Source organism: Malaclemys terrapin, chromosome 1 (genome assembly GCF_027887155.1).
Source record: "Malaclemys terrapin pileata isolate rMalTer1 chromosome 1, rMalTer1.hap1, whole genome shotgun sequence".
Taxonomy (NCBI): Eukaryota; Metazoa; Chordata; order Testudines; family Emydidae; genus Malaclemys; species Malaclemys terrapin.
Genome location: NC_071505.1, coordinates 138004383 through 138031518, shown reverse-complemented (window position 1 = coordinate 138031518; position 27136 = coordinate 138004383). Strand labels below are relative to the sequence as shown.

General features: G+C 46.0%; 1 protein-coding gene across 3 annotated transcripts in view; it reads right to left on the bottom strand.

Moving 5' to 3' along the window:
* The window catches only part of LOC128843613 (ovostatin-like), a 372466-nt gene that overhangs the window by 331518 nt on the left and 13812 nt on the right, over positions 1-27136 (bottom strand). Inside the window, exons 11-27 of one of the 3 annotated variants that reach the window (XM_054040572.1) lie at positions 23619-23777; positions 22715-22942; positions 22271-22328; positions 21524-21672; positions 19597-19746; positions 16093-16263; positions 13889-14030; positions 11232-11328; positions 10543-10771; positions 8566-8692; positions 7391-7512; positions 6252-6303; positions 4862-4945; positions 2544-2720; positions 1961-2042; positions 1393-1549; positions 467-541 (exon numbers count right to left, since the gene is read on the bottom strand). The exons of 1 other annotated variant lie outside the window; for it this stretch is intronic. In XM_054040572.1, coding sequence (XP_053896547.1) covers positions 467-541; positions 1393-1549; positions 1961-2042; positions 2544-2720; positions 4862-4945; positions 6252-6303; positions 7391-7512; positions 8566-8692; positions 10543-10771; positions 11232-11328; positions 13889-14030; positions 16093-16263; positions 19597-19746; positions 21524-21672; positions 22271-22328; positions 22715-22942; positions 23619-23777 — 2259 coding nt within the window. The remainder of the gene's footprint in view (positions 1-466; positions 542-1392; positions 1550-1960; positions 2043-2543; positions 2721-4861; positions 4946-6251; positions 6304-7390; positions 7513-8565; positions 8693-10542; positions 10772-11231; positions 11329-13888; positions 14031-16092; positions 16264-19596; positions 19747-21523; positions 21673-22270; positions 22329-22714; positions 22943-23618; positions 23778-27136) is intronic. One more of the 3 variants, XM_054040581.1, reaches the window with a different exon arrangement.

Here is a 27136-nt window from a genome sequence, read left to right as displayed (position 1 = left end):
ACTGGCTGCAGCATGTGTATCATTCATCAGAACTGAACTGGAGCTTACTCCACCTCTGCACATAGTCAGAGATACACGAGTTAACAGGCACATTTGGATGTTTCAAGGGTCTGCCCTGAACTTTCTCCTGGTCCTGAGTGACTCATGTTTAAGGCTGAGATATAATACAAGCACAAGAGCCTGACAAGTTTGCGGGCACATCTAGCATTTCATTTAATCAGAAGTTACACTGAGCCATATACTGCCCAAGACCCTATAGACTGCAGTGGAATTTCTGCTTGAAGACTGGGGGTAGCATGTAGCCCCTTTTCTTTATTAACAGCAATGAATGCATACCCATTCTATGCAGACATGTCCCTGTGGGTCATCACTTCCAGTACCCAGGCAAATTTGTAACAGATTCTGGGGCCAAGCCAACTGACTGAAACCAATTAAGGCAGGATAACAATAGTGAAGGAATCCTTACCGAGCTGGGGTGTCCAGCCTCAAGCAAAGCTGTGGTGATGTAGGCTGTCAGTGAAAGCTCGTCATCGACTCCTCCCTGAATAAAACACACGACAGAACTAGTCATTCCAGGGGGGGAGGGAACTGCCTTCTCCTCCCCCTGGACTGTTTCACTGACCTACCACACCAGAGTGGTTCCCATATTGGGTTATTACCCTGTTATGCCTGGACAGAGAGTTCAGGATAGCAGTTCTCAAACTGATCACCAGTGTTTGCTGGTCACATCGGATTGCCTCTGCTTCTATTGCTGGCCGAGTTCTTTACAATGAAGAGCCTGGCCAGCTGTGGAAGCAGTTCTTAAGGATAGGGCCGGCTCCAGCATTTCTGCCGCCCCAAGCAAAAAAAAACAAAAAACCGTGATCGCAATCGGCAGTGGCAATTGGGAAAAAAAAAAGCCACGATCGGCGGTGGTAGGTCCTTTGCTCCTAGAGGGAGTGAGGGACCTGCCACCCCTGAATTGCCGCAGGTGCCGCCCCTCTCCCTTGGCCACCCCAAGCACCTGCTTGTTAAGCTGGTGCCTGGAGCCGGCCCGCTTAAGGGAGAAGAGTGAGCCTAGCAACCTCTCATAGGGGCAGCTGCTTGCCTAAGAGGATGTGGGAGAGGAGCCCCTAGATGCAGCAAGCAAAGAACTCCTTCAACTTTGTTCTGTAGTGTCTGAGATAAAGTGTAGGTGCTGGGAAACTGGGGAAAGAAAACAGATTTATGAGATCAAAGATATGCTTTGGAAAATGAAATCTATTAAACTCTGACATTATTAATTGTCTATATCCGAAGAGTTATCCCAGTGGAAGGGGGAAATTAGGGATTAAGGATGCGATTTAGCAGAGGTAAGAAAGTGCTTTTCCAGTGGCAGGACAGGAAGTTCAGCAGGGAGCAGAAATGTGTCACCTTCAAGGCATTGTTGAAGAGTTTCCCAACACTTTGGAAGCAACCACTTGACTTCTGTTTGCTTGAGAGCCAGATCAGAGTTTGGGACTGGACATGGTCATCAATAAAGATATAGCGCTTGGCTTGTGCGAATGACTTGTATACGAAGGCGGTGAGCCTGAAGGAGAACAGCACAGATATGAGCAGTCACTTGGAGTCTAAAGCATCAAAACTCAATGCAGGTACCTTCCCTTCCTACACACAGGCCAGGAGAGGAATGAGCGACAGATGATGGGATAGAACTGTTTCTTTAATCTATCTGTAAAATGCTGGCTTTGTGTCCATGTATATGATCATGTCACCTCAAGTGGGTGAGTCTACAGAGAAGAAAAAGGGACCTACTGCCAGTAGCAGCTAAGAGAGTTCTCCTTTAGCATCACTGGTAGAGATGTTTGTTCTTAGAGCATTAGAACTAGAGTTCTAGTCCATGCTCTTTACATGTGTGTTTGATTTATTTAGTGTGTGTCTTTCATCTGCAGCTCATGGATTCATTATCAGCTCAGGCCTCAGCCAGCTTCCCAGCTCTCACCATGTGTTTCCTTCCTTATCTCTGGTCCCAAAGATACTGTAGGATCCATCCGGGTGTTTGTATGACAGCTGCTTCTGGTACCCTGAACACACAAGGAGGAGGAAATGTTTCCTGATTAAAACCAACAAAATCCCATTTTAATTTGTCATCAAATAAATCCAGAACCCGAATTAGAGGAATCAAATGGGGGATGAGCCTGAGGGACTGAGGGGAGCAGAAGAACATTGACTTGGCATCAAAGCCTGGTGGAAAGGAGCAAGGAGAGCGTACTAAGGAACAAAAAAACCCAAAAAAACAGACATTTGGAAGGGGCAGGAAGACACGACATACATGGAGTGAACCTCAAACAAGGTGAAAAGGTGGGTGGGGAGGGGATAGAAGAGGCAGGATGATGTAAGGAGCAATTTCAAGCAGAACTACCAATTGATTTGCAGGAACAAGCAGGTCAGCAGGTTATTACAAGGCAGCTACATGGTTCAGTATGCTTAGTTAAATGAAAAATGTGGAGCTACCAGGGTAACTTTGTAGTGCATGCTATCAATGGAGGCAGGAGGGTGTCACAAGTTAAGGAGAGGCCCCTCACCACTGACTAAGTAGCTGATGGCCTTGGATTTGGTCTCCTCACTCAGCTGCCCCGTCTTATTCAAATAGTCCAGGACGTAGATGTTGGGGGCAAACAGGACCATGTTCTGCTCCCCGCAGCCGAAGGGCATCTGGAGGAGCTGCTGCAGGTTCTGCATGGCTGTGCCCAGGATATCGCCTGGGAATAGAGACATAGGGAGTGAGTTTCACACAGAGCCAACATCAGAATCTGCAAAGCTAATATGTACTACAGAACAATAATATCAGTACAATAGCCAGGGACCCTCAAGATCCTGACAGAGATTCTAGAATTAACCCCTAGTTGCAGAGATTCTGCCACTGCTTTTCTCAGTAGTCCTTGAATCCCGAGCACAGGAGGACAGATTTGTTCTGGTCTAAAGTAGAAGACAGCGAAAAACCCCAAACAAGAAACCCCCACACCTCATGCCCCTTTGCCCTCCACACCTGCACTTTGCCAGCTAATCTGCACCAGAAATATATTGAACATGGCAAATGCCTGCAAAGCTTCAAGCAGCTCGTTTTTATTTAAGAACAAAAAATACCCAGCCAGGAAAGGTTTCTTCCTTATCCCAAGAAAGTTATACTTGTCAGTTCAGCCTGGGCAAAAGAGCCCTGGACAGGTTTAAGAACTCCCAACCCAACAGGGCTAGAAATGGGCACTTCAGAGCGGAAGTTTCCAAACTGTGGTCTCCACAGCCCTTGCTGATTGTCCATAAAGAGCTGGCTGGTCACATGCTACCAGCATTTTCTCTTTATTTCCAGCTGTTAAAATGCATTACGAGAGAGTTGAAATACATCAAATATTTTCCAAATGTTACCTCTCCATGTAAGAAATTGCTGTAGTTGCCACAGGGATGGCATGAAATGGAGAAGCGTATCTGGGTGATCATGAATCAGGTGATGGAAAAACATGTTCAGGAGGCATTCTCTGTACCAAAATATTGCCCCCACTATGAAAAACTTTGGGAACACTGCTTCATAACACTTCAGTGGAAGGATTTTTAGTTCCTCTATGGCAGTGATTCTCAAAGCCGGTCTGTTGCTTGTTCAGGGAAAGCCCGTGGGGCCGGTTTGTTTACCTGCCGTGTCCGCAGGTTCAGCCAATTGCGGTTCCCACTGGCCGGGGTTTGCCGTTCCAGGCCAATGGGGGCTGCGGGAAGCAGCGTGGGCCGAGGGATGTGCTGGCCGCCCTTCCCGCAGCTCCCATTGGCCTGGAGTGGCAAACCGCGGCCAGTGGGAACCTCGATCGGCCGAACCTGCGGACGTGGCAGGTAAACAAACCGGCCCAGCCTGCCAGGGGCTTTCCTGGAACAAGCAGCGGACCGGCTTTGAGAACCACTGCTCTATGGGACACCCATCAATTGTTTCTAAGGGTACATCTACACTACAGCGGGGAGTCGATTTAAGATACGCAAATTCAGCTACGTGAATAGCGTAGCTGAATTCGACGTATTGCAGCTGACTTACACCGTTGTGAGGAAGGCGGCAAAATCGACTTCTGCGGCTTTTTGTCGGCGGCGCTTACTACCACCTCCGCTGGTGGAGTTAGAGCGCCGATTCGGGGATCGATTGTCGCGTCCCAACGGGACGCGATAAATCGATCCCCAAGAGGTCGATTTCTACCCGCCGATTCAGGCGGGTAGTATAGACCAGACCTAAGGCTTCGTACATCCCAAGATATCAGGCCTTAGAACTGCAATGCAAATATTTATTTCAAAATGATATTTGGGTGAAATATTTAGAGGTTTCTAAAATTGTATTAATTTCTATTTTTTCTCCTTCCAAGGCCTGGATAACTGAACTCACAGAGAGATACAAAAGTATTTTAATAAAGCTTTTAAAATACCCTTTGCTACAACATTGCTAAAATAGTATTTCTAGAAAGCATGGCACATACAGAGCAAATGATGGGGTACGGTGGCATAATGCATTTATTAGCATGATTTTGGGAGGACCAGCATAACTCAGTAAGGGCTTTGTCTCTTGTGAGTAATATAGCTTAATATATAGGATGGTAGGGTGCAAAGGTTTTATTGGCATGAGTTTAGGATGGGTGCATTTGGCATGAGTGGCAAACAATTGAATCAACCCAAACAAGTGCCAATAACCCCTTTATACCAAAAGAGAGGAGTATCACCAACATCAAGAACCTGGGTTTCTCTTCTCTGGCAAAGAGGATGTCTTCTACCACTGCAAAGCTGGCTGGTTACTTTCAAAGAGGCAGGAATAAGCCTTGTTGCTCAGAAGTTTGCCTTTCCTGAGATGTAAGAATCTCAATACAAAACTTAATAGATTTACCAGTGACAGAACAAGAGGCTCTGGCTGATCCTTCCACCAGGTTTTCAGGCAGCTTCAGAGACACTGGTTCCGTGGCTGCAGCATCTGCGGGGAAATATTAGATTAATTTTGATCATTTATATCAGGAATTTGATTATAGCAACTAAGCACTGCTTATAAAAGTTAAAATGAATGAACATCAGAAGACACCCACAATGGAGAACAGTATATGGAAACTGTTACTGTTGCCCCCAAGAGCATAACAATAGTCAAGAGTGAAGGAGACAAAGTAAAACTAATATAGTGAAAGCCAGACAAAATGGGGCAAATCCTCAGGTGTTGTAAGTTACCACAGTCCACAGAAGTCAACGTATATAGGCAAGGCCAGTGCTCACAGGATGTGATGACACTTGTGGTGGCCAGGAACCCAGGTTGAAGGAGCATCTTCAGCAAGACACTTAATGTGGGGGGTTGGTGAGGGTTAGAGTCCTCTTTTTTGCTCCCTCCATTAGCAAGTGGTCTTCCACGGCCTTCACAGCAACTTGGCTACTTATCCCTCTTCATGGCAAATTCATTCTAAGGCTCCCCTGTCTCCTTTCTGTCTCTCCACTCCCAGCCCTATCTTCCATCCTCACTGGGAGAAGGAAACTGAAAAATTAAACTCTGGGGGAAGACATTAATCAAATATGCCTTCAGGGGGGCCAGGACATGCTTGAAATGTCCCAGTGAACTATGTATCTTTGGTAGTTATATGGCCCCCTGCACTATTAGCAAGTGCTATTATGCCACTAAATGAACTGAGACACAGAGACATGTTTACATTGCACACTAAACCCGGGTCTGTGGGACTGTGCTTGAACATCCACCTTGCGTTGTAAACAGAGGATTGCAACTGGCAGACCCAGGTCTCAGTGCTGTGCTAACACATTCATCCTGCATACTCTGACCAGGAGCTGCAGCTTGACCTGTGCCACACTGCAAAAGACAGGACTTGGACCCAAGTCACAGCAGGACTCAGGCTCTGACCCACCCCTGAGCAGGGTTCTAGGAGCCAGATCATGAGTGCTTGCTGTACCCAAGTCAGACTGATTTGCATGTGAACAGAAGGGGGGCTTGGGCCCAAACCTGAGTCAGAACCTGGGCTTAGTATGCAGTGTAGACATTCCTGTGTGACCTTGGGCAGATCACTTAGGGTGGTTAGTGGCACAGCAGGGAATTGAACTCTCATCATTCCACTGCCAGACTAGCACTCTAACTCCTGGACCATCCTTCCTCACACATCTAGGTGCCAGCTGAACAGTGCCTCCATGAAAGGCGGATGGGTCAGGGATTTACAAAATTATTAATTAGTGCTGAGGGAAAGAGCTTTGGTCCCAGTCAACAGGTACAGAATTTGGAGAGATGCCCTTACCCTTTGTGCAGATGAGGGAGCTCTGGGTCACCTCCTTTTCGATGCCTTCAGGCTGGTCAGTGGAGGGGAGAGAGAGAGGAGACACATACAGCACATCAGAATGAATGTTACATAAGAAAATGGTCCAATGAAAAGCCATCCCCATGTCTGCACTATCAAGTAATCAGGGTATTATACCCAGACTCTAGGGACCAGACACATCCATGATCTGGCTGCTACTTCACGGGAGCTCTAGACAATTGGTTTTGGGTTTGTGGAGTCTTTCCCTTTCTTCTTCCCTCTATTACACAAGGGGATGGGGGAAACTTACTGTATTTCTCTTCCATCTGCTTCAGTCCGCCCCTCTCTTTACTTCCCCCAGCATAACTCAGTAAGGGCTTTGTCACTTGTGAGTAATATAGTTTGATATAAAGGATGGTGGGGTGCAAAGCTTTTATTGGCAGTCCCTGAATGTCCCAGTTTAAGATGATATACAGGATGGTAATATTCCTGCCAGACAGGGGACAGCTGTCATAGATGCAGGGCTAGTGCTTAAACATGGTGCTAGGTGCCCTACATATACCATTGCTTGCTAGCTGGATTGAGTCAGATGCAGTTTATGACTAGGAAATGCTAAGCAGAGTTCTGAGAGGCCTGTGGGAGTTTCATTTCAACTCTCCTGGTGGATTTGCATCCTGTGGATCATACGTATGCTGGTCCCAGTTATGGCTCTGCCTAAGTGTAGGATGCAAACACAGTGAATCCATGCACAGGGTATTTTGGGCTTGGAGAAGGAGTCCTTTTCTACAAAGTGGCTACATCAGCATGGCCTGTCTGACCCCAGGCTGGCTAACGCAGCAGGCAGGACAAACTCTCCAGCACTGCAGTTAGAAAGAGCGAGGGGTTTCAGGGTGGGCTGGCTCACACACTCTGACCTCCATCATATTCACCAAACACTCATCCTCCCAACAACACTCTTGATGGTAGTGGCATCGCTCCTAAACTGAACACCCAGCCCTATCCCAGCTGGCTGGCACTGGATCCAAGCCTGGTGCGCTTTAGAGCACCTCAAATACTTAGACTTGCTTTCACACATACTTGCTGCACTCTTCACGGAAGGGAGGGATGTTCAGACAGAGAGACAGAGCTTTCCACTGTACCTCAACCAACAGGGTTCTAATCAGGGTGTCCTTCCACCCTATCTCCGGCCTCCCAGATGTTCTGTTCCCACACTTCCCACCATTCTTCTTGGTCTCAGCAGTAACACTGAACAACACATCACCTGGAATAACACCCGATAAAGAGAAAAAGTTACTTCCGTTGCCCAGCGTGATGGCTGATGTTAGCAGATTTCTACATGTGACAAAGCTGCAGTATGGAACTTTGCAGGTCAGCTGGTGGACCAAGTGGCCAGGCAGCAGTTCTGCAGAAAAGGACCTAGGGGTTACAGTGGATGAGAAACTGGATATGAGTCAATAGTGTGACCTTGTTGCCAAGAAGGCTAACAGCATTTTGGACTGTATAAGTAGGAGCATTGCCAACAGATTGAGGGATGTGATCGTTCCCCTCTATTCGGCATTGATGAGGCCTCATTGGAGTACTGTGTCCAGTTTTGGGCCCCACACTACAAGAAGGATGTGGAAAAATTGGAAAGAATCCAGTGGAGGGCAACAAAAATAATTAGGGGGCTGGAGCATATGAGGAGAGGCTGAGGAAACTGGGGTTATTTAGTCTGCAGAAGAGAATGAGGGAGGATTTGATAGCTGCTTTCAACTACCTGAAAGGGGGTTCCAAAGAGGATGGAGCTAGGCTGTCCTCAGTGGTGGCAGATGACAGAACAAGGAGTAATGGTCTCAAGTTGCAGTGTGGGAGGTTTAGGTTGGATATTAGGAAAAACTTTTTCACTAGGAGGGTGGTGAAGCACTGGAATGGGTTACCTAGGGAAGTGGTGGAATCTCCTTCCTTAGAGGTTTTTAAGATCAGGCTTGACAAAGCCCTGGCTGGGATGATTTAGTTGGGGATTGGTCCTGCTTTGAGCAGGGGGCTGGACTAGATGATCTCCTGAAGTCCCTTCCAACCTTGATATTCTATGATTCTATGACTGTTTAGTCACCATTGATGAGCAGCCATGGGGTAATGGAGCTCTGAGCTCTATACATGGAAAGGGCCAGGGCAATGCAGCTCTCTATAGAGCACCTCCCAAGCAAGCAAAGTTGTGGCAATACAGCTCCAAGCTCTATGGACTCAGAAGATGGACTGGTTAGGGATGGGCTTTCTGGTGACACATGAATAGACTAGCATCAGTCACAGGACAGAAAGTTGTGCAGAAACTTACCGAGTTTTTTTGAGATAATATTCCAGACATAGGTTTTCCTCTCATTGGCACACACGCATCCATCATCTCCATTTGGGGAAAGGAGCTGAGCCTGGTAATCCTGGGAATTGGCTAGCAAAATACCAACCTGAGAGCAGGAGAGAAATACTGATGTGGTGCAGGCTATGTCTGACACAAACAGGGTCAGCATTACAGGAACTCCCTTCTGCCTATCTCCAGTGGGTATCCAATGCCAACACTATGGGACAGAACCGGGACAGGGGATGCTGTGGTATTGGACGGGCAACACTTCAGGGGACACCTTAACAGAGCTATCTTCTGCCTGTCTCTAGTAGACATCAATAGGGACATGAAATATACCATGGAAGCAGATAACCTAATATACTGACCAGCACCCATGCTCTCACTCAGTACAAAAGGTGCTAACGCCTTCCAGGAGATCTGCATAGGAAACCATTGCCCGAGCTCTTTTTTGCTGCTTTATGGGGTATATTGAAGGCCACCAAGGGTTGTTACTTTTTCTTCCCAACATTTTTCTGATTTCTAGATTTCTGTGTTTTGTTGCAGGACTACTAGGAAAACTGGAAAGGGATTATGACATCACAAGAGCTGGAGAGGAAAAAGGATTTAAACTGTTTAAAACTCTGGTGGCTTTTTGTTTGTTAACATCTATTTAACACAGACTCTTAACAAACAGTAATGAGAAAAGTCTTTTTCTGATGATTCAAACACACGTCTTTAATTAAGGGCTAAGAAAGTTCCCACTGTAGTTTTCCAGTTATCCTAGGAGACCTCCACCAAAAAGAGGATAAAATGAGAGTTGATTTAATATTAAAATCAAGCAGAAAAAAAAAATGAAAACCAGAGGGGCGGGAAATCTAGCTTTTTGGATACAATGCAAAAAAGCAAAAGTGGGTACAAATATTTTTCGCAAGTCCCCTTTAGGTTGTGTGTAAGCTATTGAGGAGTGTGGGTGCACCCCACTGTTATTGGATGTGTTCTGCCTGAGGGTAGTGAGGTAGGCAGAATCCCCCTATGGGTAACTAGAAAGAACATGTCTCTTGCACCTTCTGTCCTGAAGGGCAGAAAGCTCTGCCTCATGATGCTGACTGGTGCACAAGAAGTGCAGGCTATTTATCCCAGCTTTCAGAAGCTGTAGAGCGCCTCTGCCTAGGCAAACATTCCACTGATACAAGCACTGATTCTGATGGTCTCTGTACCCTACACCCTAGACAGGAGTCAGAATCTGACCAGGCTCAACTCCCCACCCCCAACCCCTGGTGCTTACACTTTGGGAGGCCCAGGTCCAGGTTCTGCCTTGACTTACAGCCTCTGTAGCCCCACTAAAGTCAACAGAATTGTAAAGAACCCTGAAGCATGAATGATGCTTGCCCACATGCTCAGGGTTTAGCTGATCGCCATATTTGGGGTCGGGAAGGAATTTTCCTCCAGGGCAGATTGGCAGAGGCCCTGGGGGTTTTTCGCCTTCCTCTGCAGCATGGGGCACGGGTCACTTGCTGGAGGATTCTCTGCACATTGAAGTCTTTAAACCGTCTTCTGAGGATTTCAATAGCTCAGACATAGGTTAGGAGTTCATTACAGGAGTGGGTGGGTGAGATTCTGTGGCCTGTGTTGTGCAGGAGGTCAGACTAGACGATCACAATGGTCCCTTCTGACCTTAGAGTCTATGAGTTAGAGTCTATGCTATGTACACACCCATATTTCTGGTCTTTTCAACTCCCCACGGAGGTTTGCTTGTATCTCACTCCCAGGACACAATTCAGCAAGCTCTGTCTCTGCTCTGTAGTGGCCCAGGATTGGCGCAACCAGGCTGATTTGCCATAATACCGATAGGTCTTAACAAATTTACCACATTGCTGCTTGTTTTAGCCACACAGGCAGGAGTCCTGGAAAAGATGTGGTATCTTCCAGGTTATGGGGGACACATTTAATCAGAGTGAGAAGAAGAGGACATACCTTGATGCACCTGTCCAGGTAGTTGAAGACGTTGGCTCTAAGGAGGAAGTCTTCCCCCCGGATGATGGAATAGGGCAAGGTCAGGTCAACAAAGAAAGGCTGGAAGGCTGTCAGGGAGGTGGGTGCAGAGATACCAAATCCAGACTCCTTCTCCAAACAGAAAACGCTGGCTTTCCATTCGGTGATGGTGTCAGGGATGGTGAATACAATGTTGGCCTTGCCAGTGGAACTAGAGGGAATGGGGCAGAGCATGTATGCGGTACTCAGTAGAGACAGATTTTTCAGAGAGTCAGCAGAGTGAGCACTGCCCATGTTCTACTTGGAGAATTCCCCTTGTTGTCTGAGTGCTCAAAACTCATCACTCAAATCCCCTGAAGAGAAGCCCCTAGAAAATTCTCCTACATGCCACTTGCCTGAGGTAACAGAACAATCAGTGGCAGAACATGGAATAAGACCATGAGTTCGTGACTCCACTTAAGTGACAAGACACTCCTTCCTCTCGCTAGCCAAGTCTGACATGCTGGATGCATTATTTGGGAACATGTACTGACAGCCTTGAACAATATCACCATGCAGGGATGCGGGGAGGAAGCTGGCTATAGGTAGTGTTCCATGCCCTTCCTGATGCCTTTCAGGGCAATAGTGGGCCCTTAAAAAGAAGATGAGAAGACAGAATAAGCAATACTCACCCTACTGAAAAGAGATCCCAAATCCATGTCTCGGGGAAGAATTTCCGAACAGTCTCAGTCATGACTCTGCCTCGAGAATCATCTGCAGAGACAGTCTCTGTTAAGGGAGAATGGGGAGCTTGCTTAAACCCAGTGCATTTAGCAAAGGTACAATCGCAGAATGGCCTTTGCATATGGATAAAACTGTTGCCACAGTGTTTATCCCCAAAACTGTAAAATTACTGTCCCCACCCCAATACCAATGTGCCTCAAACTTGTTCAGGAGAGAAAACCTCTAGGGCTAAGCAGGGAATTCAATCTTCTATTGAGTTCCAGTTGTAGTGGGGAGTTTTTGAATGTGGCCGCCTATATCACCCAGAACTGGACTGAGACCCACCAGCTCACTTCATACAGGCCACCCAGTGGTGAGCTGGGTTAGAGATGAGTGGGAAACAGTTTTCCCCATCCCTCGGATATTTTCAAGAGATCAACTTTTTTTTTTAACTTTTTTATTAAGGGCAAAGTTAGAATAAAATGTTCACATACTAAATCATACAGTGCCTGTCCCTTATTCAGGATCAGGTCAATATTCAAAGTCCAGGACAAAGATTAATCTCAAACTGGGATAAAAAGTTGAAATCTCAAAAATATTTGTGAACTGGAAAAAAATTGGTTCAGGACCAACTGAATTATTTATTTAAATAATGGCAAAATGTCTCATTTCAGTTTTGACCCTTTTTTCTTTTTTATCCTTTTTCAGTATACCTATCTTAAATTTTGCAACAGAAAGTAATTTCAAATTGGAAAAACAGATTTTTTTAAATAATGAAATGAAACATTTTGACAATTTCAAAACTTTTCATTTCAATGTTGTTTTCAAGTCAGGAGATCTGTTGAATATGAACCTGTTTCACAAATGGTTTCATTGAAAAATTACCAACCAGCTTTAGAGAGGGGAGTATCTTTGGACAACAGTGGCAAGTCTTTGCATTTATGTAGCCCCTTCTAACTGAGGACTACAGATATCTGCGCATACATTAACCAGTCCCTACAACACTCCTGTGAAGTAGGTATTGCAAACCCAGTTTGACAGACACAAAGGAGGCTGTTTGACTTGCCAATGGTCACCCAGGGAATCAATGACAGAATTGGAAGTAAAACCCAGGTGTGACTCTAAGTGCCCCTGAATTCACACCCCATATGCTACTGCAATGATGTTTGTTCAAAATATATCTTGTAAGGTATCACTTGAAAAGTAATAGCACACTAGTCATGTATATCATTGTAAAATGCACGTGTTAACCTTAGATGTGAAGTTATGAATTGATTCTGTATAATGTTACTGGAAGATGTGTAAGAAAACAACCTAGCCTAGGTAAAGGTGATAAACAGGTCTGCCCTAGGCAAAGAATGTGTGTTTACCTCAGCTTAAATATTAGCCATGAACAAAGTTATCAAGCAAACCAGCAGGGGAGACAGACTTGAGAGACAGAATTATCATGGCTCTTGCATCCCAGAGAGACACAGGAGACTGAATACGCCTTCCTAACTTTGAGAACGGAGACAATTCTTTGGGAATATAAGGGACAGAAAGAGACTTCATCTTTATCTTACATCTAAGACGACAGGGGAAGCCAGCACCTTGTACTTCTATGGAAGATCCTGACTGAGAGACAATCAGCCGAGCTGGACTAAGAGTAGATGGTCAATGAAATCATCTTAAACAAAGACTGTGCCTTGCTAGACAAGATTTAGACTTTTAGGTGCATGTTTTAACTTTCATTTGCTTATAGCCATCTCAACCTTTATTTCTTTTACTTAGCATCACTTAACCTATGTCCAGTTGTTAATAAACTTGTTTTAATCTAAACCAGCCCCGTGCCGTGTCTGAACTGAAGTAATTGTTAACTCCAGTTAATGCGGCAAGCTCCTAGTACTGTCTCTTTAAAGGAAGAAATGAACCTTATTATATCTTTGAGTGGTCCAGCAGAGGGCTGGACACTTCAGAGCACATGGTTTTGAGGAAATTCAGGACTGAGGTTTGCTGGGGTCACTTGGCTAGTAGTAACCAAGGCTAGTGGATACCAGAGTCTGGCTGTAGTATAACAAGCAGGCTGCTGGAGTCCGGGCTGCTGAAGCAGGTTTGCACAACACACAGACACTCAGTGCATGCTTGTCTGCTGGCTGGGAGTATCCAGACAGGAAACCATAGCAGCCGAGCACGTTTAGGCACCCAGAGGTAGAGGGCAGACCAATGTCTTACTGGTGTAGCTTGCATCCCATAATGTGACACCAGATCTCCTGACTCTCAACTCTGTGCTCTAATCCCAGTGCCATGCTGCCTCTCAGTACAAACTGCTCATACTGGAACCAATAGCCAGCTGGTCCATCATGTCTGTATTACATTTCCCAAAGTGCCTAGGCTGTCTGCTCTTGGGCTGGATTGGAAGCAGTGGCTTAGAGGTGACAGGCTTCCACTGGCATTACCTGAAACCCTGTATACTTTGGTTCCATGCTGGATTGGGATTTCAGATAAAGATGTGTGTATTTGTGAATGCTAACATGCACACAGGCTCGTATGTCCAGTCCACACAGTGCCCCTTCTCCCCACAAATGTTCCTAATCTCACAGATCCATGCAGGAAAAACATCTTTTTTTTTATTGCCTCTCACTATTACCTGACAATTTCGCAGTAGCCATAGTTGTGGACAAACTCCCACCAAAGCCAGGACGGCCAAGGAAATCAGGGCTTGGTCTGACACTTCCACACACCACGGGCTGCCGCAGCTGAGCGTTGGTAAAAACCTTCATGCCCATCTCCTTCAAAATCAAAACAGAAAGTACATCAACCACCTCTGCTTCCTAGTACAGCTTTATTCCACTCTGCCCTCCTTCCCCATCCACAGCCTTCTAGTTACAAGAGAGTGGATAATACCACAAGTGAACAGTGTCCATCTAAACTCCAGGCTCTTCTTAGTGGTACTATTTCCCCCCCTCCCCCATCCTAGGGCCAGCTTCTCTCTCTTCTCCCCTGTAGCTTTCTATGGCATTTTCTGTGCCAATGTCAATGAGAGTTCCGTGCATGTTAGAAATGCAGAATATGCCACAGGAATCCATACAGTGTGTGCACTACAAACACACAATGCTCAAGACAGAGGAATTTGGTGCTGAATCTCTAACGTACGACAGCGACACAGAGGGTGACCAGATGTCCCTATAAAATCGGGACTGTCCCGTTATTGAGCAGTTTGTCCCATGTCCCAACCAAAGAACGGTCAGGACGACATTTGTCCCAATATTTTGTTTCGGGCGCGGCAGCCTTTTTTTATTAATCATTATTAATATTTCTTTTTTTTTGCTTAGGCGGCGATGACAGGCAGGGGGAGCGCCTTTTCAATTGTTTCACTCACCCAGCATGTCCGGGTCTTCGGCGGCACTCCGGCGGCGGGTACTTTTTTCTTCAGAGGCAAGATTATGCGCCGCCGAAATGCCACCGAAGACCATCAGCAACTGAAGGACCCGCCACCGAAGTGCCGCCGAAGACCCGGATGTGCTGTCTGAGTGTAACAATTGAAAAGGCGCTCCCCCTGCGGCTGTCCCGATATTTTAGAGTTATCATCTTGTCACCCTAGCGACACCGGCTGTACAGTCAGAAACTACATTAATGGAGCTGAAGTGAGGCCCTTTTCACAGAGCAACTAGAGATGCAAGAGACCTATCACGGCCCATCTAGTCCTTTATCTGAGGGCCAGTGCAGGACTCTTCCATACTGTGTATTAGAAGCACAATTGGGTTTCCATCACTTCCCTTGGGAGGCCTGTCCACTGCCTCTCAGATAAAGAATTTGAGAGTCTACAGCTAGAAAAGAAATTGAGTCACCTAGTCCCACCCCTCTGTTACTGCAGGACAGCTCTCATGTTGTGAGGCTCAACTGCTGGAGGGGGAGGCTGAATATATAACAGCAGGAAATAAGATTGCACCACAGTGCAGAATTGACTCTGGCTCTATCCCCTGCCTTAGACTACACACTTCATAATAGAGCCGGGGGGGAAACATTTCAAGGTTTCAAAATTCTTCCCATTCCACAATGGGACAAAACTAACATCTTTCAAAGTTTTTTTTTGTGAAAATAACCAAGAGAGAAAGAGAACTGCATTCCAGAATCCCCAACAGCTTAGGGGTTAGCGTCCTCACCTAGGACGTGGGAAACCTGGGCTTGAGTCAGGACTCTGAATCAGTGTCAGTCTCTCTCTCTTTCTGGTGCAATGAATATTTAATCACTTAGACTAAGTGAAACAGCTTCAACAGGAGAAACTCTTCCTCTAAATGGCCATCTGCCTGGTGGTCGGAGCACTCAGTGAGTATATGCAGATGTAGGTTCCAGATCCTTCTCTGAATCAGGCAGAACATGGACTTCAAGCTGCATCTTCCACACTCCAGATGAGTGCTGTAACCACTGGACTATTGGCTACTCTGAGGTGGGCCTCTCTTTCTAGTTTTGACCAGAAATTCCATCCTGGATCTGATAAACCTTACCAACAACAGTTTTGACAAAGCCAACCCTTTCCACTGAAAAGGTTCAGTTTTACAAATTGGCATTTTCTAATGAAAAAAAGTGTCATTGAAAAATTCCTGACCAGCTCTACTTCAGCACTCAAACTGCTTTCCCTGCCAATAAGACTAAGTGCATGTGGACGTGTCAGCAGAAGAGGTTATATAACTGACACCAGGTGCCTGTTGCATTTCATGATTTGCAAGGGAGAAAACCAGGGAGGGCACTTAAATTTCACCTTCGCCCCCACCCTTCCCTGCTCTCCTCTTCCACTGCTAACCAGGTGACAGTCCATTGTGGGCTAATGTAAAGAAATTTCACCATGCCTACCTTGAAATATTGATAGACATCTGGGCCGAAGTCAGAGGACACAGGCATGTAATACAAGCCATTGTGAAAGATGTTGTCAGCCGGAACACATGGCTCTTTGCTGTCATCTTCCAGGTTCAGCCCGCTGAAGTAATAACCATATAACTCTTGCAAGGGAAGTAGGTTGTACACCTGTGAGAGGAGAAACAAACACAGAATCTGTGTGTGGGGAGAGATCTGTACAGGGACATGCACCAGGTAATGTCTGTTGCTAGGGGTAGGATACCAGTCTGGGTCTCTCAACCTTTGCCTCATCCTCTCTTGAACTCGCTTCAGTCTACCTTGCTTTGTTTTGATGTGTGGTGTCCAGGAAGGAGCACATGCCCTCAGGCAATATTGGCCTGTATTAGGATTGTCACACTACTGGCTCATGATCGTCCATTGCAGCCTCCAGAAAGATTCTTTGTTAACCCTTAGAGCACAGCCTAATCCTAACATGTTACAGACCTTCCTACCTGGCTGCTTCCTAAAGTTCAGAAGGGGGTGATTAATAGTTGTTGTGGCAAGAGGGTTCCTGATGGTGGGGAGGCCGAGACTCTTGCCTAGAGCAAGCCTTGATTGGCTCTTACTTTCTCCCTGCTACTGGGAACCTCACTCCTGCCCATAGTGCAGTATTCTTCATTGCAAGGCCCGTGAGCCAGTGGCAGCTCCCATCAACACTAAATGCGGTTTGCTAAGTTCCCTCTAAGCTGCACGGCTGTGCATCAGGCTATAAATAGCTGCACAGCAGCTCTAAAGGGCCATGCAGCAGGGACCTGGAGAGGAGAGAGGTAGAGGGTGGGTGGGAACTGGGGAGGGGAGCAAGTTGGGGCTTGCAAGGCTGCTGTGGGCCTCTCTCCCGGCCCCAGAGCTCACTGCTGCTGGAGGGGAGAGAGGGGCCCCTTCCCCCAGAGCTATGTGCTTCCTGTCAGCAGGGCCAGAGAGGTCCCTTCCCCAGAGCTAGCTGCTGCCGGCAGGGAGAGGGCTTGGGGGAGTCCTCTGGCCCCAGCCCTGGGGCAGCCTGCCAGCACCCCAAATTCCACATCCCCAGCCCCACCCCAGAGTCCTCATCCCTCCTGCCCCCACATCCCAACACTCTGACCCAGCCCTGAGACACACACCCCCGCACCCTGAACCCCTCACCCCTGAGCCTCCTCCCACACCCCAAACCCCTCATCCCCTGCCCCACCCCAGAGCCCACACCCGCAGCCAGAGGGCTGAAAAGAAAACAGAGGAACAAATTGACTAATGAACATTTGGACTGCCTTACTAGGATTGTGATGACTTATTAAAAATACTGCATGAACAAAGTCAAGTAGGAACAGGTACACTTTCGCTCATCCAGTTTTTAAAGTATGTTTTGCATTATTCTGCTCTTAATAAGTTTACTTGCATAGGTACCTTTTTAATTCCATATATTTCCCTGGTTATTATTTTATAAAAGGAGTATCATTTTATTGTATAAGCAGACTTTGTTTTAGTTACACGAGTTGCTCTGTAATATTACATCATCAAGGAGTAGTAAGTAATGTGTTAATATAGTAGTTGATGTGGCTCTCACATTGAAGGTTTTTTGCCAAAATGGCCCCCACTCAAAAAATAGTGAAGATCAGTGTCATAGTGTGATCTGCCTCCACCTTCTGCTGCTTGGGCTGCAGCTTAGCAGGAGGAAGGTGAGCAGCACTGGGAGGGCAGGTCGAAGCAGAGACAATCTGACATAGAATTGTAGAATCATAGAAATGTTGTGCTGGAGCAGACCTTAAGAGGTCATCTAGTCCATTTCCTGAGCTGGGGCACGACTACGTAAACCTAGACCATCCCTGGCAGGTGTTTGTTCAACTTGTTCTTAAAAATTTCCAGTAATGGGGATTCCACAACCTCCCTTGGAAACCTGTTCCAGAGCTTAACTACCCTTACGGTTAGATTTTTTTTTCTTAATATCTAACCTAAATTTCCCTTGCTGCATGTTGAGTCCATTACTTCTTGACTTACCTTCATTGGACATGGAGAGCAATTGATCCCCATCCTCTTTATAACAGTCCCCTTAACATATCGGAAGACTTATCAGGTCCCTTCTCAGTCTTCTTTTCTCAACGCTAAACATGCCAAGTCTATTTAACCTTTCCTCATCAGTCAGGTTTTCTAAACCTTGTATCATGTTTGTGCTCTCCAGAATTGGACAGAGTATTCCAGCTGAGGACTCACCACTGCTGAGTAGAGCGAGACATTTACCTCCCATATCTTACGTACGACACTCCTGTTAATACACCCCAGAATGATATTAGCCTTTTTTGCAGCTGCATCACAGTGTTGACTGATATTCAATTTGTGATCAACAATAACCACCAAATCATTTTCAGCAGTACGACCACCTAGCCGGTTGTTCGCCATTTTGTAGTTGTGCATTTGATATTTCCTTCTTAACTGAAGCGCTTTGTACTTGTCTTTACTGAATTTCATCTTCCTGATTTCAAGCCACTTCTCTAATTTGTCAATATTGTTTTGAATTCTAATCCTGTCCTCCAAAGTGCTTGCAACCTCTCCCAGTTTGGTGTCATCTGCAAATTTTATAAGCTTAAGACACTCCATTATCCAAGTCATTAATGAAAATATTGAATAATACTTGACCCAGGGATAACCTCTGTGGGACCCCTCTGCATACCCCCTCCCAGTTTGACAGCAAATCATTGAGAACTACTCCTTTAGATTTCTTTCAACCAGTTGTGCACTCACCTTATAGTAATTTCATCTACATAACATTTCCTTAGTTTGCTTATGAGAATGTCATGTAGGACTTGTCAAAAGTTTTAGTAGATATGATATAGTTTACTTTTACTGCTTCCCCCCAATCCAGTAGGCCATGAACCTTGTCAAAGAAGTAAATTAGGTTGATCTGGCTGATTGATTCTTAGCAAATTCGTGCTGGCTATTCCTGATAAACCTATTATCCTCTAGATGCTTACAAACCAGTTGTTTAATAACTTGTTCCAGTATCTTTCCAAGTATCAAAGTATAATTTCCCATATCCTCTTTGTTCCCCTTTTTAAAGATAAGTACTATATTTGCCCTTCTCCAGTCCTCTGGGTCCTTCCCTGTCCTCCATGAGTTCTCAAAGATAATCTTAATGCTAAGATGGCTTCAGTTAGTTCCTTCAATACCCTAGGATGAATTTCATCAGGCCCTGCCGTCTTGAATATAACTTACCTAAATATTCTTTAATATGTTTCCCAGAGTGGTTGGTGGAGGGTGGGAGCAGGAGGCTCTGCCCACTAGGGGATGGTGGGGTCTTTTGCCTCTTATGGAGTGTTTTTGTAGGGGAGAGAAGTAAGGAATCAAACCACAGAACTGGAAAGACCCAGCATGGGGAGGAAGGCAGCAGAGCTGCAGGGGATGGGAGAAGAGTGAGGAGAGATAGGAGCCGAGTGAATTTGAAAGAAAGCAGCACATTATCCTGGACAGTGCTGGGTAGAGGACTTGAGGGCTTACAGTCTCAGCAGATAGCTCTCGCTCAGGTCTCAAGAGCAGCACGCTCTCATCCACAGCCCTCAGAGCACAGTGGGAGTTGGCTGAAGCTTCAAGGTGGAGGCTGACATTAGAGGCTGGGAGCCCCTGCTTCTTGGAGAACTGCAGCTGGACCTGGAATTGAGCAGAGGTGCCAGATGGGTTAAATCCTGCCCCTCAAGGGACTGCTGTGTGTGCGTATAGGTCCTGTGGCAAGATGGACGGGCCTCTACCCATTGCCACAACCTCATTCTTCTCCCTGCAGGATGAAGGCCTCATCATCAGACAGAATCTCCTAGGAGTCCCTGTCCTAGGACCCGATGTGACCATGAAGGCCCTGCAAAGGCTCCTGTGTGTTCTTTCCTCCATTTCTGGCAATCCACACAGGACCTGCCATCCAGTGTATCCCAACTTCTACCTCTTGCCACTTTCTCTCTTTCTTTTTTATGACTTCAGGACAAGACCACTGCCCCTTTAAGAGCCCTGGAAAGCCAGAGCAGCTAGAGGAATAAAGTAAACATACCTTTGCCTCCTCTAATGTAAGCACTTACTGTGCTATATTCTATTCCCATGGGATTTATTTATGTATCTGCAATAAACACCTTGTGTCTGCTGTAAACAAATCACTGCTTTTCCTCTAAGAACAGACATACCCAGCTTCAGTTTATGGACTTTGGACAATGTAGTCCAGCAGTAAATTTCCTGTATTAAAAATCACATTATAATTAGAATTGCAAACAAAATCTTATTAGCCAAATTGTTCTCTCAGTTACACTGGGATGAATTAAGTGTAACTCACATCAGAGTCAATATAAGATAGAACAGAATTTGGCCCTAATGTGCAAATATTACTGCACTACACTGCCTTTCCTCTAAACTGAAATCCTGAAAAAAAGAAAAATCGGATGAGCTGTGAAAGTTTATAACAACATCCAAACTGATCTATAATTAGAATTATCACAGCCATTTTAAAACTTTACTCCCCAATAAATTCCCAGGTGACAAATATTTAGATCATGAATAAAGTTTCAACAGCTCCTAAGTGATTTAGGAGCATTTGAAAATGTTAACTCTCTGCTCCAAACCTACATATGTGTTCATGGAACAGTCAGTGTGATTCTACTCTTACTCTCTCAGCAATAGGCAGAGCTGAGGGAATCACTGATTTTTTGGTTTGGTGGCTGAATCGAACAGTGACAAAAATTGATTAGTTTTCAACAACAACAGATTTGTTTTTTTCCCTCACTGAAACAAAAAACCAAAAACAATCTGAGGGAGTCAAATGAAATGTTTTAAATATCAAACTCAAAACATTTCCGAATGAAACCAATTAAAAACATACATACCATGCTTCTGAAATTTTTGTTTTTAGTCAAAACTATTCACCATATTCAACCTGAGTTCACAAATAATGTCAGTGCTCAGAAAAAATGCATTTTTGGGGGCAAATTTACTATTTGCTGTAAAATATTCATCCAGCTATAACTACATAGAAATATATCATGGCATTAAAATATACTGAGTACCATGGGATTTGGCCAACAGAGTAACACATGTTCCCTACCTTGAAGAATTGACTATTGGATAAACAAGATATGAGGTAAGAGTTGAGGACAGAGAGGTGCAGATCAGTTTAGGAAGGATTCCTGGAAGAAGTGGATTTTAAAAGAGAATGGGCACTTGGGGGGCAGGAAATGAGAGCCAGGTGTAAGCAGGGTGGGGCAGTATAGCAAAGGCATGAGGCTGAGAGGAAAAGGAGATGAATGGCACAGTAAGAGAAGATCAGAAACAGCACGGGGAACGAGAAGGTAAGATTGTAGCAGAGATTTAGAGGGGTGTGGGGGGGGAGGGAATAAAGGTCTCCCATAGGAGAAAAGCTATACAACCATAGAAACATCTTATGTTCACTCGCCTTGTTCTTGAAGCACTTCTCAATCTGGAATCTGGCACTGTCGGCTATTAGCTCCCTGGCAGGGTGCACGGTGTAGACCAGCATCCGGGCAGCAGGAGCCAGCTTCTCACTGACAGCGAGTGGGATGGAGAAAGTGCCTTTTAGAGATGCTGAGAGAAAGGAACAAGTCAAAAGAGAATCACAGAGAAACTGTTCTAGAAGCTGCCATCCTAGCTGGCATGTGTGTAAAATGGGAAGGGGATTGAGATGGCATAGAGAGGAAATACTGTGGAGATGGACTGATGTGGTCATGGGTTTGGATTCAGATCCAGATGCCACCAAAGTTAAAATTAGGGTTTGAAGGCGTATCCAAAATCCAGTCAGATTTCAGATCAGAATTCAGATCCGACATCCCAGTGGCAGACATCTCACAAGATATGTGTTATTTCCTTATTCCCTTAGCCACACTCTGCATCTCCTCAGGAAATCCATTTGCTCCAGTTTTCTTCTGGGAGGATCTCCATAGGCCATTACTTCCCCAGGGGTGACATAGGCTGCTTCCCCCCACTGCCTCTGTGGAGAGTTTGATGGGTTGGGCAGCCATCCTTAATTCAACAGGGGTCTTCCAGGTGGTGATTACCAGCCTGACTCCACCATGCACACCCGTGTGGGGAGAGGTGCTGTGCTAGTCCTGCCTGCTGCACAGATCCTAGAACCTCTGCCTCATTCCCTAATTCTCATTAACTTTGCATCAAAAACTATACTTACCACCACTGGTACTGACATGCTGTTTGCCACTGAGGACAATCTTGCCCTTCGCCATCACCTGTGCACAGAAAGACGCCATGAGACAGGAGACGGGCGGAGGGGGGAGGAGAACAATGCAGTCTGATAACGGGAAGCATGCAATTAGGATTGTTTTAACTGTTTGGCTCAATATGAAGTCAGGTATAGCATGTCCAGGGTAGATAGGTTAGATATTCCACACACAGACACAGTCCTGCCAAACCACCCCAGTCCTATTGCTGCTTTTGCAGTCCTGTTTGCCAGGTTGTGCAGCAATGTGAATCAAGGAAGAGTTTAGCCTAGATAGCATCTCTGCTATTCACAACCCAGTAGATCAATTATTTGAGATATCAGTGCTTGGGGTTTTGCTGGGCAGATCCCAAACTGAGTTCTTTTAGGGACTCACAGAAGCCACCTGACACTTACCACATAGTAGAATTTCACACTGGTGATCTTCCCGTACCCGTATTTGTTCAGGACATAGTGCACTGTGATTGACCTCTGCTGGCCACAGCTCAACACCTCCGGCTCCAACTTGATCTTCACAAAGCTGTTAGTCCGGGAGTAGAAGCGCTGGACAGAGTAATAGGCCTCAGGATAGTAAGGTATCAACCAACCAACTACATTGCAGTTGTCGTTGGTTTTATAGATCACCTGACAAGAAAGGGGGAAAGGGAGAAAAGAAACTGATGTTTCACTGGGGAGGCAGTGGAAACAGCAAATCACTCCCACAAATAAGAGACTAAAATTCACAAGCCGTTGATAAGGCATTTTATCTAAAGCTAACTGCCCAGGTAGTGTAAGTGACAGCAAACCATCTCTAGCAACCTGGAGAGAGGTGACAGCAAAAGCAGAGAAGTGCCAAAAGGAGCAGAAGAAAAACCAGTCTGTGAAAGTCACAATCATTTTGTAGACAAGATACAAAGAAAAAGAAAAAGAGAAAAGAAAAAGGTAAAAAAGGCTAAATCAATCAATTCCCTTTTTTCTTCAAATCCCAACCGTTTGCCTCACTGCTCCTGGCCAGCATGTCCTCTCTTACCAAAGTCAGCTAATGCTTGCGATATTGTAGAGCACACAAAAGCTGCTGTATTTACTTTTATAATCATTGCAATAACTGAGATATTTAGCTCACTACTTTATAAGGTGCTATGTGATCATTGGAGCATGAAAGGAGCCAGAGAAAGCACAGTCCATCACTAGAATACTATCCTCAACCCATCCTCTTTGGACACAGGTTCTAGGCAATGGGTGAAGAGCAGCCATCCCTCTCCCCAACACAGTGCCTCCCATGGGAATACAACCTTTCCCCATTAGCTCTTCAGGTACTCACTCTCAGGGTAAATTGAGGATTGAACATTTCAGAAGTGTCAATTGAAAACTGAACGGTGCCATTCCCATCTGTGGTGTAGTTGCCCACATTCTTGTCATTGAGGAGCAGCTGGACAACCTCATTTGCGATGGGTGAGTCATCCTCATTTACCAGTTTGACCTAAAGGAAAAGGGAACGTGAGGGTCTCAGAGAGGTAGAAGACCAATGTTAAGTTCCTAATCCATTTGAGTATGGACATGTATGTTTGGCCTGTGTTTGTTTTCCATCTAATACAACTCTACCCCCAGAAACAAATATCCAAGAGTTAAAATGGCTGTCACAACATCATGGCAGCCATCTTAGCATGTGTGGGACTTCCTCAGGTGCACCGCTTCACTTACACTATCTCTTTCAAGTGCAAGGACACACACAGTTCCCCCCCTCATCCCCTATCTGCTCACTCCCCACTACTCATTCCTAGTTTAAGGGCACACACTTCTCATCCACCTTCTTCTTCGTGGCTCAAGGACTCCTCCTCACTTGCTGGACACCTTCTTCTTTCATCTCTGGTTTTTGAACCCACTACAGCTTCCAGCCACGATATTCCCTGGTTCTAATCCCACATCCTTGCTATTCATACATTAGACTGTGAGCTGTCTGGGAAATGTAGAGTTACATAACTCCCTATTCCATTAGCTATATTCCATAAGCCTAGTAATTGAACTGTGTTTTGAGTCTGTGTGCATGCGTGCATGTGTTCAAGAATAATAATAGTGTGGTTCTTTTGCAGGGAGTAATGCCATCCAGTGGGAGCCAGGAAACCCAGAACGAGATAGTATGGTCAAAAAAAATGGCATTTCATTATAATCTATTGCCAGGGTGCTGGGATCCAACCTAAATTACTAGCAGGTAACAAGCTAACTCCCTGTTCAGAATCCCTGGAGAGTAAAGTAATGAAGCAGAGCTGGGAACCAAAGACCCAATCAAACTTTTGTCTTTACTGGGAAAAAGCATTGCATGAGAAAACATTAACTGATGATAAACTCAATTTTTCCCTTACTGTATACAAAGACAGTTGTGTTTAAAAATGTATTAACAGTAGAGCTGGTCAAAACTTTTTAATAAAAAGGGTTTTCACTGAAAAAATTGGATTTTGTCAAACTAATTTTTTTTTAACCACAAACATTAATTTGATGAAACTTTCGTTTTTCAAAAATTAGAAAAACAATCAGTTGAAAACATGCCTGTAACTTTGGTACTTTCCCATACTTTTAAAATGAAAATTTTGAAAATGCCTACCTTCTTTCAATTTTGTTTTGTTTTAGGAATGGGATTGGTGTTTGCTTTGGGGGTGTCTTTCTTTTGTTTCATTTTGTTTGGTTAGTTGCTTTCATTCGGTTGGTGGGAGGGGTGGAGTTCCCTCTCTTTTTTCCCTTTCCTTATTTTTCCACTGGAAAAGAGTGTGCACGTGGGGGAGGGGGAGTACTAAAAAGTAAGAAGGAGTAGTACTTGAACTTCTAAACATGAAAGGTAACACCTGCAGAGAAAGTAACACTTTCACTTTTAAAAGTAATACTTTCACACACTCTCTCTCTGAAGGTATGTTTACACTGCAATGTAAACCTAGGGTTAGTAGGGCTCAAGTCAACTGACCTATTTCAGGGAATCCTGGGCTTGAGCATCTACACTTCAGTCAAAAAATTCTTAAGCTAGGGTTAAAATGGTGTCCACACTGAGGCAGAGTGGGCAGGGGTGTCCAGGCTGTGTGCACTGTCAGGGTGGCAAGTGTGAACCAGCCCCACAACTTCCCCACAGCGAGGAGGTAGTCAGAGCTGCCACCATGGGCAGCTGTGGCCAGTGGCGGATTACCGTATGGGCCAAAGGGGCCCGAGTCCAGGGGCCCTGGCTAATTTGGGGGCTACACAGGAGCACTGGCACTATGGTCCCACCCCCTGCTCCTTCCCCCCCACCCCTCTGCCCTGCTCCTCCTCTTCCCCCTGAGGCCCCATCCCCGCCAGGCTGGAAGACAGACGGAGCCTGTGTAGAGAGTGAATGAGTATATTCCCCCCCAACCCTCCATGTGGAGCTGGCTGAGCCCCCTCTCCCACACCTGGAGCCATCCTGAGTCACGTGCCCAAGCCCCCTCCTCCCCTGCGCAGGGCTTGCCTGAGCCCCAACTCCCCCCCCTCCCCCCGAGTCCCTTTTTGGCAAAACTGAGGATTTGTACCATTTACTCTTGCCAGCTGGTGATCAGTTAACAAGAGCAAATGGGACAAATGCTGAGTTTTGCCTAACAAGTTAGGACATCCAGGGCCAAAACGGGACATATGGTTACCCTAGACCAGGGTCCCCAAACTTTCAGTTGTGCCCCCCCTTACCTGGTCTGCACCCCACTGGGAGCCAGGGCCAGAGCTGGGAAAAGGAGCCGGGGGTCGTGGTGGGGGCGGGGGCTGCGGTTGGGGGGCCAGGAGTAGGGCCAGGGCTTGGAGCAGGGCCAGAGGTGCGGCTGGGGTATGGCCAGGAGCAGAGCCACAGCTGGAGTTGGAGGCAGGGCTGGAGTGGGTCCGGAGCAGACCTGGGGGCAGAGCAGGGATGGGTGGCACTCCCTCCCCACTCCCTGTGGACGCTAACCTGGGTCCTACTGCACCTCCCACCCAAATATTCCTCTGTGCCCCCCTTAGGCAGTGCACTCCACAGTTTGGGGACCACTGTCTTAGGCTGGGTAAAAGCCACCCAGGGAGCCTGGGCAGCTGTGGGGAACCCCAGACCCTCCGCCTGCCCTGGGCGGGGGACCAGAGTGCTCAAGGCTCCCCACAGCAGTGCAGGCTCCCTGGGCAGTTCTTACCATGGCCTGGCCTGTGGCCAGACCAGGGGGTGGAGCCTTGGGAGAAGGGGAGGGGCAGGGGGCAGGGCCTCATGGCAGGAGGGGATGTGGGGGGCCCCTCAATGTTCTTTTTACCCAGGGCCCCAATATATCTTAAAGCATAAGCTTTCGTGGACTACAGCCCACTTCTTCGGATGCATATAGAATGGAACATATAATGAGGAGATATATATACACACATACAGAGAGCATAAACAGGTGGGAGTTGTCTTACTAACTCTGAGAGGCCAATTAATTAAGAGAAAAAAAAAAAAAAAAACTTTTGAAGTGATAATCAAGCTAGCCGAGTACAGACAGTGTGATAAGAAGTGTGAGAGTACTTACAAGGGGAGATAGTCAACGTTTGTAATGGCTCAGCCATTCCCAGTCCTTATTCAAACCGGAGTTAATTGTGTCTAGTTTGCATATCAATTCTAGCTCTGCAGTCTCTCTTTGGAGTCTGTTTTTGAAGTTTTTCTGTTGTAATATAGCCACCCGCAGGTCTGTCACTGAATGACCAGACAGGTTAAAGTGTTCTCCCACTGGTTTTTGAGTATTTTGATTCCTGATGTCAGATTTGTGTCCATTAATTCTTTTGCGTAGAGACTGTCTGGTTTGGCCAATGTACATGGCAGAGGGGCATTGCTGGCACATGATGGCATAGATCACATTGGTA